Source organism: Labeo rohita, chromosome 16 (genome assembly GCF_022985175.1).
Source record: "Labeo rohita strain BAU-BD-2019 chromosome 16, IGBB_LRoh.1.0, whole genome shotgun sequence".
Classification (NCBI taxonomy): domain Eukaryota; kingdom Metazoa; phylum Chordata; class Actinopteri; order Cypriniformes; family Cyprinidae; genus Labeo; species Labeo rohita.
This window is the reverse complement of record NC_066884.1, coordinates 22,632,612-22,651,969: the sequence shown is the minus strand read 5'-3', so window position 1 is coordinate 22,651,969 and position 19,358 is coordinate 22,632,612. Positions and strand designations below refer to the sequence as shown.

The 19,358-nt window shown below is 34.4% G+C and overlaps 2 protein-coding genes across 4 annotated transcripts; one reads left to right on the top strand and one right to left on the bottom strand.

Moving 5' to 3' along the window:
• Positions 1-862: 862 nt before the first annotated feature.
• On the top strand, positions 863-3,591 carry zgc:158701 (uncharacterized protein LOC100151367 homolog). Of its 2 annotated transcripts, none has more exons than XM_051130938.1 (4): positions 863-1,021; positions 1,252-1,344; positions 2,717-2,770; positions 2,851-3,591. In XM_051130938.1, the coding sequence occupies exons 1-4, from the start codon at positions 958-960 to the stop codon at positions 2,961-2,963; spliced, it is 324 nt and encodes a 107-aa protein (XP_050986895.1). In that variant the 5' UTR covers positions 863-957; the 3' UTR covers positions 2,964-3,591. The 2 variants fall into 2 exon arrangements, with proteins under 2 accessions (XP_050986895.1, XP_050986896.1); XM_051130939.1 differs by having other exon boundaries at positions 867-1,021; positions 1,255-1,344.
• ceacam1 (CEA cell adhesion molecule 1) lies at positions 3,190-14,815 on the bottom strand. 2 transcript variants are annotated; one of them, XM_051130932.1, is made up of 13 exons: positions 14,677-14,815; positions 13,583-13,885; positions 10,174-10,452; positions 9,761-10,024; positions 9,395-9,667; positions 8,441-8,692; positions 8,046-8,321; positions 7,685-7,933; positions 7,159-7,434; positions 6,824-7,075; positions 4,423-4,698; positions 4,092-4,325; positions 3,190-3,953 (listed from the first exon to the last, which is right to left on the bottom strand). In XM_051130932.1, exons 1-13 carry the CDS (start codon positions 14,723-14,725, stop codon positions 3,865-3,867), a joined length of 3,072 nt encoding a protein of 1,023 aa, XP_050986889.1. In that variant the 5' UTR covers positions 14,726-14,815; the 3' UTR covers positions 3,190-3,864. The 2 variants fall into 2 exon arrangements, with proteins under 2 accessions (XP_050986889.1, XP_050986890.1); XM_051130933.1 differs by lacking the exon at positions 4,092-4,325.
• Between the last annotated feature and the right edge of the window lie 4,543 nt (positions 14,816-19,358).

Genomic DNA, 19,358 nt, shown 5'->3' with positions numbered 1-19,358 from the left:
TATATGTCAGCATGCAACAGGAAGATTTATAGGTAGAATCCCATTTGTCTTCATTACATCTGCTCCGAAAGCCCACGACAAGATACTGTTATTTCTCCGTAACTGATATTTGCAGTCTGTTTTTCTTGAAATGCGAATCATACCTGCATAGCAGTCCTGTTTTTATAAAACTTTAATTTCAGACATATTCTATGTGATGCCACGGCATCTCAGTTGGGTTGAGGTCAGAACTCTTCACCACGAGATGTTTTTCCCATTTTCATTCAGCAGTTATACAATACTTTTAGACCAGCATGGCTTTTCACTTTTAATGAATCTGAGTGAATACAAGATTGATTATGGGGTGCATGCTTGATATCATTTAGCTGTTAAGGAATTTTCTTGGTCCTGAGTTGTGCATTAAGTTTGACCTATAGGGTCTTCTTGTTCTCAAAAACATCCATCATGTTTCTAACATGCCATATTACTGTTGCCACACTAGTAACAGCATATGTTATTAGACTAGAAAAAAGACAATTAATTTCTTTTAAGTTTAGTGAAACCTGAACTATGGATTCCCATAAATCACTCAAATGAAGAACATTTGGCACTAGACCAAATAGGTGTCCTTTGAACTAAATGGAATTATAAAGGTGATATGGTAAGAATAAAAAAGTCTGTGAGTTTGAATTACAAAGGAGGCTAAATAATGGCTTTCTTTTCCTAAACTGCATGCAGCCCTCATCACAAATCCTGGCAGTTCCTAGCAAATGAGATATGCTGTCAACATTTCATTCACACTTCATTTCTAAAATTCTATCAAACAAGTTGGGGCATAATCAGATGTGGCTTTTGAGCCCCAGAAATCAGCGCTATGTCATATAAATACTGTGTAACCCTAGATTTTGAACACAGTTCTCTTGAAAAGCAGGAGTCTCAAAGACTTAAAAGCATCCTTTTAGACAGCGTTTTTCAACGATGAACTTCCAGATACTTCTGCTGGCCTTTGCTGTGGTGATTGCCACTAACATCCACTGTCAAGGTAAAAACATTTATGAATTTATATAAATACATTTACACCATGCTATGTCACTTTCTGTTCTTGCACTGTTATTTTGTTACTGTGTTAATTTGCTGTTGCTGTCATATTACAAACCTACATTTGACCTGTTATATTACTGTTAAATCATGTTTTATGATACATTTTAAAGAAGTAAAATTTATGACTGTGATTTATATGAAGTTTTGATATTTCTATATATTTCTTTATAGCAGCACAACCTCAGCTAAGAGATTCAGATAAATCTCCATTTCCCAAAGGTCTTGCTATATTCAAGCAACAGGGCAAGAAATGCAACTGCCTTGGTAGGTTATGACTGTAGGCTGCTCTTTCTCTATGCCAGTGGTTCTCAATTCCAGTCTTTGCAAGCCAAACTCTGCATATTTTGCATACTCTTTTAACACATCTCATTTAGATAACCAGCTTGTTAAAATAGTGCTCCATGCATGAACTGTTATGATTGACACCGTCTCTACACAGTGTTTATTGCTCCCTACTCCTTGAGTTCCCTGAGCAAGTTTTTTCACTTCGGAAAATTCATTCACGAATTATATACCTTTGTAAAAAAAATCCAATTTAAATTCATATCTCGCACACTTTAATGCTCTTCGAATTGAATATGCTCCCTTAGAACTGGAACCATGGTGGAATGTCCTGTGAAGTCCACTTCGCAGGGCACTTACAGTCGAATAAAACAAATGAACAAATGTCTTAAGTGATAAGATATATATATATATATATATATATATATATATATAAAATGTGCAGAGCGGTGGAATTAAGAACCACTGTTTTTTTGCACTCTAAAAAATGATGGGTTATTTTTTTTTAACCCAAAGGCTGGGTTCAGTTTATTGGGTCATTTTATTGGGTTACTTTTACTATTTTTACCCAGGTGCTGGGTTATTTTTCTGTAAGCTGCTGGGTCATTGTCAGTGTAAATACAAATGACGAACCCCCTCATAGCTCTGGGTCAGCGTAACGTAGCGATACTTTGGTCATTTTGTGTTTTGTCCTGAGAGAAAACTTGACTGACAGGAAACTTCCTGAATGAAATTAAAGTATGTATTACATTGTATTCCTATCAAATGATTACTGTATAAATAGGAAAGCGTCTGTAGGCTCACATTTACCCCTTTTTTGTCTAAATGTGCTTGGAACTCTAACCTTTTATAAACGCAGCATTCACCGGATGACACTCAAAGCAAAAGGCTCACCGGCGCCACCATGGAAGTGACACCTAATGCCAAACGAATTTGCGAACAGGGCTGAATCACGACATGACTTCATTGTTATATGTAACAAAGTTTCCATGCGCTCCATTATCTAGTGCGTTTACTGAATGTTATTGAAGATTTTATGAATGTAAGACTGACTTGTCATTAAATAAAAGTATTGTATATAAAATGTTCTTGTCCTATATAAATATAACAGATTTTACAGTGCATCTTTATTTTTTTAAATAAAAAACCTTTGACTGACCCAGCACAATGTCAAAAACAACCCAGCAATTGGGTTATTGTATAAAACCCAACAAGCAGTAGTAAAGTAGTAAAGATGTTGTGCTTCTTAAAATGTGATAATGCAGGTTTTGTTTTAGAAATGTGTGAGTTTAAAGTATTTATTGTGTAAAATGAAAGGTTCTTGTTATTTTGATTGATATGTTGTTTTACATAGGAATAAGAGATCCACTGAACCAGAACTGTCACTGTGAGATGCAACGTCAACTTAGTGAGTCATTCAACCTGTATTTACCCAGACCATTTTTGTCTATTGTAAACATAGCAGTCATCTTTTTGTTTTATTTTCAGGAATGAAAGAGCAGAAAACTTTGTGCCTAAAGAACGGGATTTTGTCTAAAAAATGCCTAGAGTTGGCTGGAGGAAACAGGAAGGAGAGAAAAGGCTTCAGTATGCCGATTTAACTCAGTTACTATACTCACGAACTATACACCCCTATCATTTTAACCATACTTATCACACCATATCTTAAGTAGTGTATACTGAACTATTTTTGTATCTCTTGTATTCTATAAAATTTATTCTATTCAGTGTTCTACATCCAGATTTTACAATTGGAAAAAAAAAAACTTAAATGCTGGAAAAAAATATGTGCATTTAAAAATAAAGCATGCTGATAAAGAGAGAAAATGATTTGAGTAAATTGCTTTTATTGTTTTATAAATAAAACATACGTATATTTAATTTTTTTGATCTTTTAAATAATTCCAAAATACATAATTTGGAAATAATCACACAGAAATATTTTTATAAGAAATGAAATGATTTTGTGATTGTGAGATATAAGACATTTGTGAAACAAACAGAAAGGTATTTTGGATAATTGGTCATTCGGATATGTAATTAGTTTGGTGCATGTTAGCTTTTCCAGTTGGAGATTTGTGTCACACCTAAACCAGAGCTACAAATCCGGCTACAAATCCAAAACAATCCGATATCAGTTTCGGCAGATGTAATTAAGAGTATAGCATTCATGTCCAAATTACTGACCAATTAATGATCGTAATAAATGTACCAAATATAGTGTTTTTTTAGAAAATAAATATATAGATAAATAATGTAGTATGATTAATAAAAACGTATGACTATTAAATTGAAATCTTTTTTTTTTTTTTTGTACTTGCCAGTGTTCCATTAATAACGGTAACAGTCTTTGAATAATGTTTGAAATGAATTAAGAAGCAGTTCAGCTAATCTGATGTATTTTTTTCCTTGCTGTTTTTAAGTGATAAATTTACCCACAAGCCTCATTCAGTCCACATACAGGCTTCAAAGACTGATGCCACATTCATGACAATATCAGTATTAGAGCCATTCTTCCAGCACAGGGATCAGCAGAACGAGGAGAGCCGTGAACATGACACTCGCCTGGACACTGACAGCAGCGTTGGGGTCTGGGGTAAAGACAGAGGAGATGATGATCTGTTATTAGGTTGCTTCAAAAAACGCTGCATGAAAATGCATTTTCTGACAATCAGTTAACTTTTATTTTGCATGTTAATTGCTGTGTGTGAATTTGGGCTAATGCTCACTGTTGATGATATGGCTGGTGAAGACTGTCACATTGGTCAAAGGGTTTTTGGCCACACAGGTGTAATTGCTGCCCAAGATGGACTTTATGGGAAGTGCTATGGAAGAATCATTTCCAACTACTGTGTTGTTTTCGAGGATCCAATGATACACAGCTGGTGGCTGAGACAGAGCCAGACATGTCAGGACGGGGGGAATCTCAGGGTGTACAATGATCTGCACACTCTGTGGTCCAACTGCCCAATAAACACACAGAGCTTTAGTTCATGCAAAACAAAAGTCTTTTGAAGTCAGATTTATATCAAAGTAATTTTAACATTTTATATTACTCACAGACGACAGCAAGATCGTATGGCTTGCTGAAATGCTGCTTCACTGCGTTCGAAGCGACGCAACGGTAACTCCCGTCGTCAGCGGTCTGCAAAGCTTTGAAGGTCACAGTGGTGTTGTCTGCTGAAATTGTAACTTTGTCTGATGACTGGAAATTCTGGTTGTTTCGAAGCCATTGGATTCTGCTGTAGGATCCATGTACAATACAGGTGAGCTTCAGGCTTTGGGAAGCCAGAGGAATACTGCGATCGGGGATCACTTCCACTGTCACAATGGCCTCTGTGGAGTTTAAAGAATATCAGACTAGTCCCCCACCTTGTGGTAGGTAGTATGCTTATATAGTGCCTTGCGAAGTATTCATACCCCTTAATTTTTTCACATTTTGTTATGTTGCTGCCTTATGCTTTGAAATACATTTTTTCCAATATCAGTCTACACTCCATACACCATAATTGCAAAGCAAAAACAGATATTTAACATCTTTGCAATTGTATTAAAGATTAAAAACTTAAATGGTTCCATTGCATTAGTATTCATACCCTTATCTGGGACAGTTGAAATATAGCTCAGGAGAATTCATATGGTTTGTAGATGTTACTACACTTTGAGTGAAGTTAACCTGTGGCAAATTTAATTGAATGGGTATGATCTGGAAAGGCACACATGCCTTAATAAAAGGTCTAATGGCTAAAAATGCATATCAGAGCAAAAACCAAGCCCTGAGGTAAAAAAAAAAATGCCTGTAGAGCTCAGAAATAGGATTGCATCAAGCCACACATCTGGGGAAGAGTTCAGAAAAAAATGTGCTGCATTGAAGGTTCACAGAAGCATGTATTCTCCTTAATGGAAGTGATTTGAAGCAACCATGACTCTTCCTAGAACTGGCCTCCTGGCCAAACTGAGCAATTGATGGAGAAGGGATTTGGTTTTAGTGGTGATCAAGAAGCTGACAGTCACTGTAGTTGAGCTCCATGATCATATATGGAGAAAGGAGAAACTTACAGAAGGACACACATCATTGCAATTCTCCAACAATCTGGGCTTTATGGCGGTGTGGCAATGAAAACACACCTGGAATTAGCCAAAAAAAAAAAAAAAAAAAAAAAAAAAAAAGCACATAAAGCACCCTCAGACTGTGAGAAACAAGATTCCGTGGTCTGCTGAACCTCAACTCCAAGCATCATGTTTGAAGGAAACCAGCCACTGCTCATCACCTGTACAGTAGCATCCCAAAAGTAAAGTGTGGTGGTAGCAGCATCATGCTGTGGGGCTGTTTTTCAGTGGCAGGGACTGAAGGACTCATCAGAGTAGAAGGAAAGCTCAGTGCACCAAAATATTCAGATAGCCTTAATGAAAACCCAGTCCAGAGCATTCAGAACCGGACAACAGGACAATGACCCTATGCACACAGCAAGAGTGGTTTATAGACAACTCTGAATGTCCTTGAGTGGCCCAGCCAGAGCCTGGGCTTGAATCCAATCAAATATTTCTGGAGAAACCTGAAAATATGCATCTGCCCCCATCCAACCTGACAAGAAGAAGAGGTGAGGGCAAGAATGGCAGATGATTGCCAAATGCAGATGTGCAAAGCTTGTTACATCATACCCAAACAGACTTAAGGCTGTAAAGGTGCTTCAGCTAAGTACTGAGTTACATATGCAAAGTACTTATTTCAGTTTTTTTTATTTTTAATAAATTTATGAAGTTGTGACAGGTGATTATTATGGTGTATGGAGTATAGAGTGATGTGGAAAATGATATGATATCAACTAGGATTGCATGCAACAGTGTAATCCAATTCAAGAACAATTGACGTTTATGTTTTACGTTCTTTTTAGTGAATTAGAAACTTACAGCACAACCAGTGCAGTCTGATTCCTAGAAATAAATGACACTTCTGAGACAGTTATTTTCATTGAATCAAAAACATAAAATGTGACCAGTGTAGTCTGATTCCCAGAAACAACTGACTCTTATGAGAATTATTTTTAGTGTATCAAAACATACAGCGTGACCAAGTGTAGTCTGATTCCCAGAAACAACTGACTCTTGTGAGCCAGTTATTTTTAGTAAATCAGAAACGTACAGCACAACCAGTGTATTCTGATACTCAGAAACAATGGACTTTTATGAGCCAGTTATTTTTAGTGAATCAAAAACATGCAGAGCCACCAGTGTATTAGGAGTCTTCAAGTAAATGACTATTATGAGTCGTCTCTTTGAACCAAACTTTCAAAAAGATGCCCTAGATTAATTACCACATTGGCAGAAAGAGAATCTCTTTACTATTTAAGAAAAATGTACATACCTTTTTCAAATGATCCATTTACATATGTATTTTAAAAAGACAATTAGCTTAACAAAAGATCCTCAAAAGACATTGCTGTAAGGAGTTATAGCTTACCAATTACAGTTAAGTCCAGTGATGCATATCTGCTGATGCCTGTGACGTTATTGAAGGCCATGCAGGTGTAGGGTCCACTATTGTTTAATGAGAGAGCTGCTTTCACATACACTGGACCATCTCCCACGTTTGAATTGTTGTAGAACCAGGTATATTGGCTATGAGGACGTGAGTCTGCACTACATCTGAAAGTCACATTGGACCCCGTCTCTGCAATGCTTGGGCCAAGAACTGTCGTGTTCCACGGACCATCTGAAAGATGACATATATATTGAAAATTATTCCCATGAACACCGATTCAATGGATGTGTTACAAATATATCTGTGTTACTCACAGTTGACCATCACGTCATAGGCAGGGCTAGTCATGTTGCTGACAGCGTTACTTGCTTCACATTGATAATGTCCGTTATGATTGAGATTAAGACTGTGGAAGCTCAAGGTCGAGCTGTCATTGGAGAAAGTCATTCCATCGTGAGGATGGAGGTACATGCCGTTCTTCATCCACTGAATGTGTTCAACATTTCCACTGGCAGTGCAGGTCAGAGTGAATGACTGATTGAATACTGGTTGCTGATTGTCCGCATTTACAAGCACATGAGTGACTGGATCTGAAATTTAGACAGAAAAGAAATGAAAATTCGGTCATCATTTACTCTCTCTTATGTCATTCAAAACATGTTCAGTAAGCATTTCTTTATTCTGTAGAGCACAAAAGATATTTAGAAAAAAAACTTGACATTTCCATATCCCATGCAAGAACTCAACATATGTGCTGACTTGCCTGTTGGACAACCAAACTTAAAAATAAACTATTCATACAGTACATTAAATACATTATCTGAAGGCATAACAACTCACATAATAAAGTTAAATCCAGTGATACATTGCTGCTGCTGCCTGTGATTTCATTGAAGGCCATGCATGTGTAGAGTCCACCACTCTCTGGTGAGAGAGCTGTAGTTAACACTGAACCCTCTCCCACCTTTGTGCTGTTGAAAAACCAACGGTATTGACTTGGTGGGTGAGAGTCAGCAGAACAGCTGAAGGTCACATTACGTCCTACAGCTCCTACAAGTGGACCAGAGATGGTTGTGGCCCATGGACCATCTGAGGACGAAGATAACACACAAGTCACTTTCTGCTCAGAGTTACTTTCGAACGTGTTGCTTACGACAACAAAATCTACCAGCTAGGTCAAAGTAAGGTTTTTTTTACTCACAGAAGACCTTGAGGTCATAGGCCTGACTGGTCATGTTGTTGACAGCATTACTAGCTACACATTGATAGTGTCCATTATCGCTTAGAGTGAGTGTGTTGAAGTTCAAAACTGAGTGGTTATCGGTGAAATTGATCCTATTGTTGCTGTCCAGGTTCGTCCCATTCTTCATCCACCAAATGTGTTCAACATCTCCACTGGCAGTGCAGGTTAGTGTGAATGACTGATTGACGATTGGTTGCTGATTGTTCCTATTCACCATTACATTGCTGACAGGAACTAAATTTAATACAAAAAAACGATGAATTGCATTCACAATCATTTTAGATTTTAAAAATCAGGATGTTACAAACATTTGCTGGTTTCAGTTAAGCAAAGTACTTAATTGAATGACTCACCATATACAGCTAATGGCACTGAGACACTGCTGCTTTTGCCTGTAATGTCATTAAATGCCATGCAGGTGTACTGTCCGCTATCGTTTTTTGAGAGAGGTGCAGTCACATACGTTGAACCGTTTTTCACATTTACGCCACTGAAGTACCAGCTGTATTGACTTTCAGGGCGAGAGACAGAGGAACAGCTGAAGGACACATTGGATCCCACTACTGCTATATGTGGACCAGAGGCTGTTGTGTTATGTGGGCCATCTAGCAAATAAACAAACTGTTTTAATCGTCTGCTTCATGTTAAACAGGTGCACTAATATTTTATCTTTACATTACAAGACAACTGACAATGAAATGCAAACAGATTTAACCAACGTTTTGAACCCGTATATAAAGTGAGATGGTACAAGATGCATTTACAGGGTATCATTCTATATACTATTAGAGAAAATAAATGAAAACATTTGCTTTGATTAGTTGTCTAGCACAAAACAGTAAACGAGAAAGAGTGGTATCTTGCAGCACTACTGGGGTAAGATGGTCTCCTACCTGTGGGCAAGAAGACTCCTGAAGTGTACATTTTAAAAAAAAAAACAGTCACAAATGTAAAATACTAAACTTAAATGATACTTAAATGATTCAACTCAACTGGCCTATAGATTATGATGAATAATGTTATAGTTTAATAAGTGTTAGAATTGCACATCTAACTAAATAAATTATTCATTAATTTAACAAAATAAAACTCACAGATGACAATTATGTAAAAAAAGGGAGTTTAACCTCAAAAATGATGTTCATATCACAAGCAGCATAATCATTTATTAATTGTGTTGCGATGACATTTCATGACCATTTATGTATAGTCAAGAGAAAAATTAAAGGTGGGAGGACATCTTACCCCATCTTAATCTATACAATAACAGGAAACATGGATGTTCTGGAAATATCTATAATACTCACAGTTGACCATGAGATTGTAGGCCTGGCTGGTCATGTTGCTGACAAGATTACTAGCAGCACACCGGTACAGTCCATCATCACTAAGATCGAGATTGTAAAAGCTCAAGGTTGAGTTGCCGCTAAAGAAAGTGATCGTATCATCGGCATCCAGGTATGCGTCATTCTTCATCCAACGAATGAAGTCCACTGGCCCCACAACATTACAGCTTAGATTAAAAGCCTTGCCTTCTACTGGATAACCTGCTGGATTTACTGTCACTGCTGATATTGGATCTAAATAAAGACAAAAAATGCACTGGAGATAAGAAATGATCACAAGTATAATCATGAAACATTTTTAAAAACATATTTTGTGTGTTTTCTCACCAACTATTTTTATATATTTTTTCTCTGCAGCATATCTCAGCGTGACTGCATTTTGGGCAACGCAGGTATACTCTCCACTCATGCTCTGAGTTGTTTTTGTAAGGTTATAACTTGGACCAGGGACATTCAGACGATTGCCGTTGTACATCCAGTAGAAAGAAGCTGCCGGTTTGGAGTCAGCAGAGCATGACAGAGAAATGTCCATACCAGACTTGTATGCCTGTTTCTCTGGCAAGGCTGTCATTGCCAGGTCACTGGGCCCATCTAAACACACAAAACCAATTCAGTTGACTTTTTGAAACATGAATTATGCGCTCAGTTATTGTCAGCTGCCCATCCCTTACAATGCTCTTTGAAGGCATCTTGTTACAGTTCTATGTAGTGAAATCAACATTGTGTGCTGTCATACTCACAGCTTATGTTTAGATTAATTTGATTAGACTGTGCTTTGCTGATGTTGTTTTCCACAAGACACTTGTATGATCCTTCGTCGTATCGTGACACATTATTGATGAAGAGCTGTCGTCCACTGTTCCTGAGCTCAACTCTTTCTCCCACTGTGACTGTAGAGCTTCCGTTGAGCCATGAGAACCACAACGGCGTTCCGCTGGCGGAGCATGTTAACGTCACGGTGTCGTTATACTCCACCAGGTTTGTCGTGTTTACAAATGCAGTTACATTGCTGACAGGTTCTGCAAGTTAACAGAAAATGTTTTAGAGGAAAGTCTGATCAGCACCTAAAGTTCACTGTGTAAGTATTTGGACTTGCTTACTGCAGACTATACGAAAACCATTGCTGTCGGCAAACATAACGCTGCTGTCTTAGCAGCACAGTAGCATATATAATTTTTTTATAGGTTTATAAGTTTTAAGGTTTTTGTATTTATAGAACATAAGGCAATCACAAAGCAAATATAGGCGCTATATTACATTTAGTACAGGGAGTGAACGTGTTTGCTGTTTGAAACTAAGTACATAAGCAAAACTGAACTGGATTGTGCTCTCAAATGTTTGTTTTCAAATCACCCTCATTGAAAATGTGTATACAAAGTACAGCAAATTATTTTGAGGTCCAGCAGATAATGCTGGTAAAATATCCAAAGATTATTGTAGGTTTTTTTTCTTTCTGTCTGTCCGTTGTTTTTGATTACAGTGGTCAAAAGTATAAGTATACAGTATATTATTTTATCACTAGGAGGTAAGAATTTGTACAATATCATTGTCAGATTTAAGGTTTTGCTGATTCTTGCTAAGCTGCCACCTTGATTTTTTTAATTTGTAAAATTTTAAGGGGAGACACTGCAGGCAAAAACAAAGTTTGAGATTTTTGGGCTTTTTGGTTTTTCGTAAACTGTTTTTTCAGACCAGTGAAAAAAAAAAAACATCCAAAAGACACTTTTATAGCACTTTATCGATTTGTGTCAATAGATTTTAATTACAATACATATTTTCAAAGGCCGTTTTTATTCCTGTCGATACCCAGAAAGGTTTTACAGAGGGATTTGTTCATATATAATTTGCTTGATTTTATACAACATTTTATTCCCCCAAAAATCTGTAAAAATCTGTTTTTTCTGAATTATGGAGTAACAAAATGAGATACCCAAAGCTAGGTCCCTCTGTAAAAACATTTGACTAAATATGTATAGATTTTTGCATTAGAAATGTATGCAAATCAGCACATATTTGATTAAATAATGCCTCATTGGCATATTTAAACCTAACATTTTAGAAAACTTGTAATACAATTTTTTTTTTTAATTATCAATGTAATCAATCAACTAGGTGAGTAATGTGTTAACTATTATTTATTTTTTTTTATTAGTTCATTTCTTTTACCCTATTCACCTGCAGTGTCTCGCCTGTTAAATTCAGTGGTCGCATTTTGGGAACAGTCTACAAAACACTGGACATGCAGTAGATTCCCTAGTAAAAAGGTAATACATTTAAAATATATTTATTTATACTAAGTATAGTTGAAATCTATTACCATATTTACTGACATATTGCTTGAAACTTCCTAATATAAATCTTATAATCAAACTTTTTTTTTGGAGCACTATACTTGTGCAAAATGCACATTTCTTAATATTAAGCCTAAAAATGTGTTTTCATGTCACTGTTGATGAGGATTGTATAATCATAATAATATCAGTCTTTAAATGCAAAATATCTATAGTGTACTTAAAGTATACTTGCAATAGTTCCACTTTAGCACAATTAAATGTACTTCGTATATCTTTAGATGGACTTCTGCACTACTTCCGCTTTAAGTACAAAAGTAGTTGTTCCAGTTTAGGGGGAGTCAGGTATACCAGTTTAGTAGACTAAAAGTACAATTGCAAGGAACTTTTATCAAGTGCATAAATACGTAAATGTATTTTTAATACATTTTAGTAGGGTACAATGAGGCTAAAGGCACACCTTAAAAATATGCTGTTCACTGCGCCTAAAATGTATAGTTGCAAAAAACATATATACGTTTGCATTGAACATTTCTGGAGCAACAGATTCTGTGTGACAATAAATCATACAAGTCGTTTATTTTGTTTTAAAATCTTACAAATGTATGAAGTGGCAAAGGGGCACCTTTTACTCCACACACGGGGTAAAAGGCTCACCAGCATGGCGCAAAAGGCACACCGTGTTAATATAAATACTTGTTCAAAACAAACACTTTAGCAAAGTTTCTACTATTTCTGCTTATTTTGAAAACTAAAAGAATTAAATTTTGTTCAATAAATATATTGTCATTAAAATATGTTAATATAAAAAATATATTTTAAGTACAGAAAATCTTTTTAAAAAGTAAAGATTCTGAAACCATTAAAGGAGATCCCATAATAATTTAATATTACTTTGCAGTAGTAACAACAAATAATATTTTATGATACAATATGATATGATATGATTAATAACATGTTTTTAAATATGATGGTTTCATTTTAAACATGGTGATTATCTCAAAGATTGACACCCAACATAATATATGATATTTGCCATCTGAATCTACAATGTCATGTCAACGAATGGAAAAGTGAGCAAATGTATTAATTATCATGTTAATTATTGTGTCTTTTAGCCCCAACAGCAGGAGTGCTTTTTGACCCAAATACCATAGTTTACACATTCTTTTGTTATTTAAAATTCTTTGCTTTAATTATCTTAAAACTGAAAACCATTTGTCTCAAAATATATGAATTCATTTTAACGATTCTCATTTGCTACTTGAATCTACAACATTTTTTTCAATCAAATATTAGATCAAGTAATCAACTTTGCAGCGATGCCCGCGATTGTGTCAGGGATCAAGGGAATCTGCATGTGCATCTTGAAAAGTGAATGTTTTGGAAAGTGCTACGGCACGTTTTTGTGCCATCTAGTTGTTAGAGGAAAATAATATCAAAGGCGCCTTTAGCCCCACTGTATATTTATTTTTCACTAGAGCTATCAGGCCTCAAGAAAATACTTTGAACATTTGAACATAGTTCAAATACACTGAACTATAAAGGCACCCTAACACTGCATTTAAATAAGCATTTAAGCCTATAGTACTTATGTGTGTTTCTTAAAGACAAAATGACAGGAAGTAAAGTACATGATTTGTAACAATTTTACCTAGAACTTAAGAAACATTTAATACAACTCAAGAAGTTTTATTTGTAAAGATATATAAGTGTTTCACAACATCAAATGTGAACAGTGAATCTAAAACCAAAACTTAAATTCTTGGAATATATTTACTTAAGTAGATGAATTGAGGTTTTTAAAGTTCTGTGAATATTTATTTTTTATAGTGTGTAGGATCGTTTTTCATCTTACCCTGAACATCTAATGCAATCACTGCTCGGGTTTTGATGGGTGACATTGCTTCTAATACATACAGGCCAGAATTCTTCAGAGTTACTGACGATATGGTGAGCTGATATGTAGAAATGTTAAGTTCTGTTCCATTTTGGCGGCCAGGTCCCTGTTCGAAGCCCCCTGGGTACCACATGAACAATGTACTTGGCCCAAACAACCAGAGACCAACTGCAATGTTCCCAGTGTCATATGGAGTTATAGTGACATTGCTCCCAACAGCCACAGGGTTTTGTGATACATTCAGGAACATTGCATAAAGACCTAGGAGAGGCAGGAGATGCAGTCAGTATCATTTTGAATATATAAAGAAAACTTTCAACTCTTTATTGTTGTTGGATAACATGGATGGAACCAGGTCTATTGATTTACATGTGGCCTTTGCATATTCGTTGCTTGTTTCCATCTAGTACAAGAAAATAGTTTTAATATTTGGTATGTTCTTGCTTGTAAAAGAACACACAGGCACAGCAAAGTGATCGTCTGATCAAGTGAACACTGAGTTCAACCAATCAACAAAATATATTTCATATGTAATTATGATGTCATTTACCCTTTAACTAAGCATTTTTATCATTTTCTGTTTATATAATTTTATGTGTTATGTAATCTGAGAACTTTATTCTGGAAATCTGGTGTTAATGTTATTAAATCCACAAATGTATACATGTACAAATTTACATTTTGTGTATATCTATGACTACTTTCTGTCAGAGCAATCTGAGTAAAGTCAAATATTCAAATATTCAAATACTTGTTTAAAAAGGTTTTTGATATTTAATGTTTTTGATAAATGTATTTAAAAGGCTGTTTGTTAATCAATATTTCTGATAATTGTTTAAAATTGACATAAACCACTTTTTAGGCAGAATTACAAGTAAAATCTGAAATTCAGAAGATGCTGAATTTAAAAAAAGGTTTGAAAGTTAACTGTTGTGTCAAACAATTATTGACTAAATTTACAATAACATTTCTGCATTTTATTTTTAAATATAAAAATATGAAATTAGAATTTAATTGAAAAATATTAAATGAAAATACAGTTGAATAATTACCTGGTATACAGATTAAGGTGAAAAATAAGACGAGTAATTTATGTCCCATTTTGGAAATCCTAACAAGACAATTCTTTACTTCTTCCACAGACTTAAGACGAGTCTGCAACAAAGCGGTATACTTTCATTCTGCTAATATTTACCTTGTTATGCAAATGGAGAGGTTCACCAATGAGTAAGCATGTGACAGAAAGTTACACACACCTATTGTCATCATCACACACATTCACATTAAGGGTGTGTTTGTTGTGGTTGACTGTAATCTGGAACCAGACTGCTGGTACCCACATGGTGCGCTAGCCACAAATCAAAGGTCATGTCATATGTATATAAAATAGATCCTGGTGTTGTAGGAAAAGATGTGTGGTTAGTAAAAAACTGTGGACTATTAACACTAAGATTTGATATTAACATGGAGTGACTCATGATGACAATTAAAGTTTGATGTTTTCTATCACATCAGCTTCCAGCGTCACTCCTGGTTTCGAGTTCTAAATACACGTACAGTAGGTTTCCATAATACGTTGATCTGTTTTATCTCAAGTGCAGGATGTAAACCAAACACGGTTTTGATGTCATTGAAAAGCCATGTTTAACATTACTTCATTTTGTTTGCATTCTAAAAGATTACTTCAGATTGAAAAGAATTCTTATGCAGTAAAAATAGTGAAGAATCTGAATCACTGTTTGTTTTTTGATTATTTAAATGTGATAGCGCCTTTCTAACTGACTTTTATGTTAAGCGCTGACGCACCCATAAACCATTTCCAAAGACTTGACACTTTACTAGTATAAAACGTATTATGAATGGAATTTAGCCAATTATTGATAAGTGACAAATAATAATCAGACACAATCACACTGGAAAAGTAAATCAAGTACTGGTTTAATATATCCATCCTTCGATTCTCTTGTCCTTCACTGTAAAATACAATTTGTTAATTCAACTTAAAATAATTTGTAACTTGGCTGCCTTAAAATTTTAAGTTCAGTCAACTCAAAAAAAGTTTATTCAACTTGAAATGTTAAATTATACTAAGTGACAACCTAGATATTTGAGTTGAATCAACTTCAAATTTTAAGGCAGCTGGGTTACTTACCCATCTGTTAAGTTTAGCAAACACAAATATCTAAGTTGTTACTCAGTACAACTTAATATTTCAAGTTGACTAAACATATTTTAGTTGACTCAACTTAAAATTTTAAAGCATCAGGGTAACAAATTATTTTAAGCTGACTCAACAAATTGTGTTTTTTATTCTTTACAGTGTATGTGGGGTCGCAGAGAGGCCGGATCCTGTCCTAGAGTCTTATCAGAGAGCCGTAGACAGGGAAACCTATCAAAACCGGTCAAAATTCAGATGCTCTTGACACATAGTATATGTCCATCAAATGCTTTTACTTGCTAAATCCCAGCCTCAGTCCAATCAGAAGCACCGGTACTTAGATAGAAACCTATATATGGGAGCCTGATAAAATGCTTATTTTAAAGAAAAACATCAGATGGATTTAGAGGCTTTTGCATCTGAACTTTTCAATTACAGTCAGTTTTCAGGTTACCTAACCTGCTTGTCTTTGAATGTGGAAGAGCAAACCCACATCAACACGGGGAGAACATGCAAATAAATGTAATTGTAATCTGTTACAGTTACTGAGAAAAAAAAGTGTAATTAAATTAGTTACTTATGAAAATGTTAATGATTACAAAGGGATTTGATCGATTTCTTTCCAAAATTGCATAAAATATGAGACACCAATGTTTCAGAAGTTTAGAACACAGAATATGATGCATATTTGTTTGATAACTGTTTTATTTCCTATTTAGGTTTGTGTATATGCTTTATTTTTTTAAATTAACTTTATTTTTTCAAGGCATTGTTAGATACCAGTGTTTCCTGTCTTAGCTATGCATAGATTTGATTTAAAAAACAATATCATAGCTATTAAAATATATCTTATGATTTTAAATCAGTGTTTAAGCTCAGAACAATCCTGAAGTAAAAGGAGGTGCTAAAGTCAGATTTTTTCGCGGCTGTGCTTTTTGTTGTTATAATCTTAATTCAAGTGATGTAGGATTTTGAAAGTCTGGCAGTGATCAGTTTTGAATACTACTGTAAGGTTAACCCTGTCTACCTTAAATGTTTGGAAATGATTAACAGTTTATTAAAAAAAAGAAATTTAAATGTAGAAAATTAATCAAATGTAATCAGTTACATTAATAAAGTAATTGGAATAGTTATGCAGCTTATTACATTTTAAATAATGTATCTCATAATTTGTAACCTATTTCCAAAGTAAACTTCCCAACGCTATCAATAGACAACTAAATCAAATTGTCTTGTATTTATATGTAAATATATCTCCAGGGTGATACACCACAGAGTTTGTTTATAAAAATATATTTTTATGGTAAGACAGGGTGAGATGACACCTTGTTTTTTTTCTCTTGACCATATGACGCAAAACCTCATCTCAACACAGTCTGCGCTATTTTTTAATTATGCCATTTCATCAGAAAAGTATGAAGTTTAGTTTGAGTTTAAATCAGTCACAACAGTTTTGAGGTTAATCGAATTCTGTTATTAGCCCAGTTGTACCCTATATTTATTTTTATTCAATTCTAAATTGTCAAAACAGTTTTGAACAGAATAGCTGGTTTAGTTTTTTTTATATTAACAACACTTTAAAACTACACAAAAATAATAAGAAGAAAGCAATTTATACATTCTATTGAAGTTTACTCCAGCAGTCGCCTCTTTGAATAATTTTACAATTTGTGCAATGACAATTTAGCAAATGTTTCAAATTATTTCTCTTAATAACAGCCCATATGTGTTGGATTTATACCTATGTAGACACATTTTTTAATAAAGAATTAAATATATTTCCTTTGGTGGTTGCAAAAGAGTTTAATGAATATGAACATTTCTAACACGTATATGCTTGTATTGCAATCAGCCATAGAGGAAAATAGAAACTAGTATTATGACGTATAAACTGTAAAAAAAAAAAAAAAAAAAAAAAAAAAAACATTTGTTGAGTCAACTTAAAATAATTTGTTACCCCGCTGCCTTACAATTTTAAGTTCAGTCAACTCAAAAAAGTTTAGTCAACTTGAAATGTTAAGTGACAACTAGATATTTGAACTGATTCAACTTAAAATTTTAAGGCAGCTGGGTAACAAACCCAGCTTTTAAGTTTAACAAACCAAATTTATAGTTTAGTCAACTCAAATATCTAAATTGTCACTTAGTACAACTTAACATTTCAAGTTGAATAAACTTATTTAACTTGACTGAACTTAAAATATTAAGGCGGCAGGGTAACAAATTATTTTAAGTTGACTATTTTATTTTAAGAAATGTGGTAGTGACATTTTAGGGTACACAGATTTGACTTAAATTTACAATAAAAACCTGTATTTAATTAACTGATTTAATATTAATATACCAAGCATTTTGAAGTTTTATAATACAATGACAACCACCAGTCATGAGAAAAACACTTGAATCAAAGCTCAGCACAAGTCAAGAAAGTAAATATTAATAGAGAAGGTGTGCAGTGTCATTCACACAAATACTCAACCGCACTATGGTAACATGCATGACACTAATATAATGCAATAAACTTTAAATAAACAATGTAAGATTTAATATAAAATCCTAATGTACAAAAAAGTGCTGCACAGGGACTTCTAAGAATGCCAATTTACAATAATTTACAAGATAACTTCTTTTTTCACTTTCAGAAACTAAATGTAACACTATATATTTTACTGTGAAATTACATTACATAAAACTGTGGCATTTTTATAGTCTTTTACCATCATTTTTACAGTGTTTCAAAATGAAAACTGCTTCTTGGTTCTCAACCCTGAAAGTAGACTACTACTGCTACCATTTTGATTGTGAAATGGTAGAGAATCCATTTACAAATCTATGTCACAGTACTATTAAAGGCTATAAAAGGCTTCTTCCGCCACACACCTTGGGCAAACAGATCTGATACTCTCTAGCATGTACTCTTTGATGTTCTTGTGTTTTCTCTTACTGAATGTCCTTCTGTCCTCACTGTCACCTCTGGAAATGCAGTATATATATGTATATTTTCACACAAGTCCTGAAAGTAGACAAAGAGAACCCAATCAAACAAATTAACTAATGAGACAAAAATATTTTCTTTGTTATTTATTTAGTGAGAACAATGACCCATTGTTACATATCTGTGCATTTCAAAAGTATGTTAATCTCGAGGATTTGCTGTTGATTTGAAGGTGAAATTAGTATCCATCTGTTCAGAAGTGTTTTTATCCAGTGAAATACTGCCAGGTGTCAGTGCCCTGCCCTGTTTTATTTAAAGACCAGAAATCTTGTAGCTGCCATCAGAGGCAACTCTCATATATCTCAGTTTATAATATGCACTTTATAGTTAAAGGGTCAATAAATAATTAAAATGTTCAGAGTAATCATTAGAATAAATAAGTAATATATATTTTTGTTAATATATGTCAATTCATTTCATATTATTCAACTAAAACGATAAAAAGGGGGGGAACCTATTTCTCCTTTGTTTAGCTTGGGAATTATTTAGTTGTTGCAATCAAGATATTTCCGATGCACTACAAGTAGTACAGCCACATGAGGTGCTGGACTAATAACACGTATATAAGAGTTACGCCTGTA

What these genes read in the sequence shown, in the direction of transcription:
- zgc:158701 (XM_051130938.1), top strand. Translation starts at nt 958, where the DNA reads ATGAACTTCCAGATACTTCTGCTGGCCTTTGCTGTGGTGATTGCCACT. An exon ending in CAAGAAATGCAACTGCCTTG is followed by an intron (nt 1,345 to 2,716) that starts GTAGGTTATGAC and finishes TGTTTTACATAG; the next exon opens with GAATAAGAGATCCACTGAAC. An exon ending in TGAGATGCAACGTCAACTTA is followed by an intron (nt 2,771 to 2,850) that starts GTGAGTCATTCA and finishes TTTTATTTTCAG; the next exon opens with GAATGAAAGAGCAGAAAACT.
- ceacam1 (XM_051130932.1), bottom strand. Translation starts at nt 14,725, where the DNA reads ATGGGACATAAATTACTCGTCTTATTTTTCACCTTAATCTGTATACCA. An exon ending in ACTGGACTTAACTGTAATTG is followed by an intron (nt 4,699 to 6,823) that starts GTAAGCTATAAC and finishes TAAACTCCACAG; the next exon opens with AGGCCATTGTGACAGTGGAA. An exon ending in CACCAGCCATATCATCAACA is followed by an intron (nt 3,954 to 4,091) that starts GTGAGCATTAGC and finishes TCTTTACCCCAG; the next exon opens with ACCCCAACGCTGCTGTCAGT.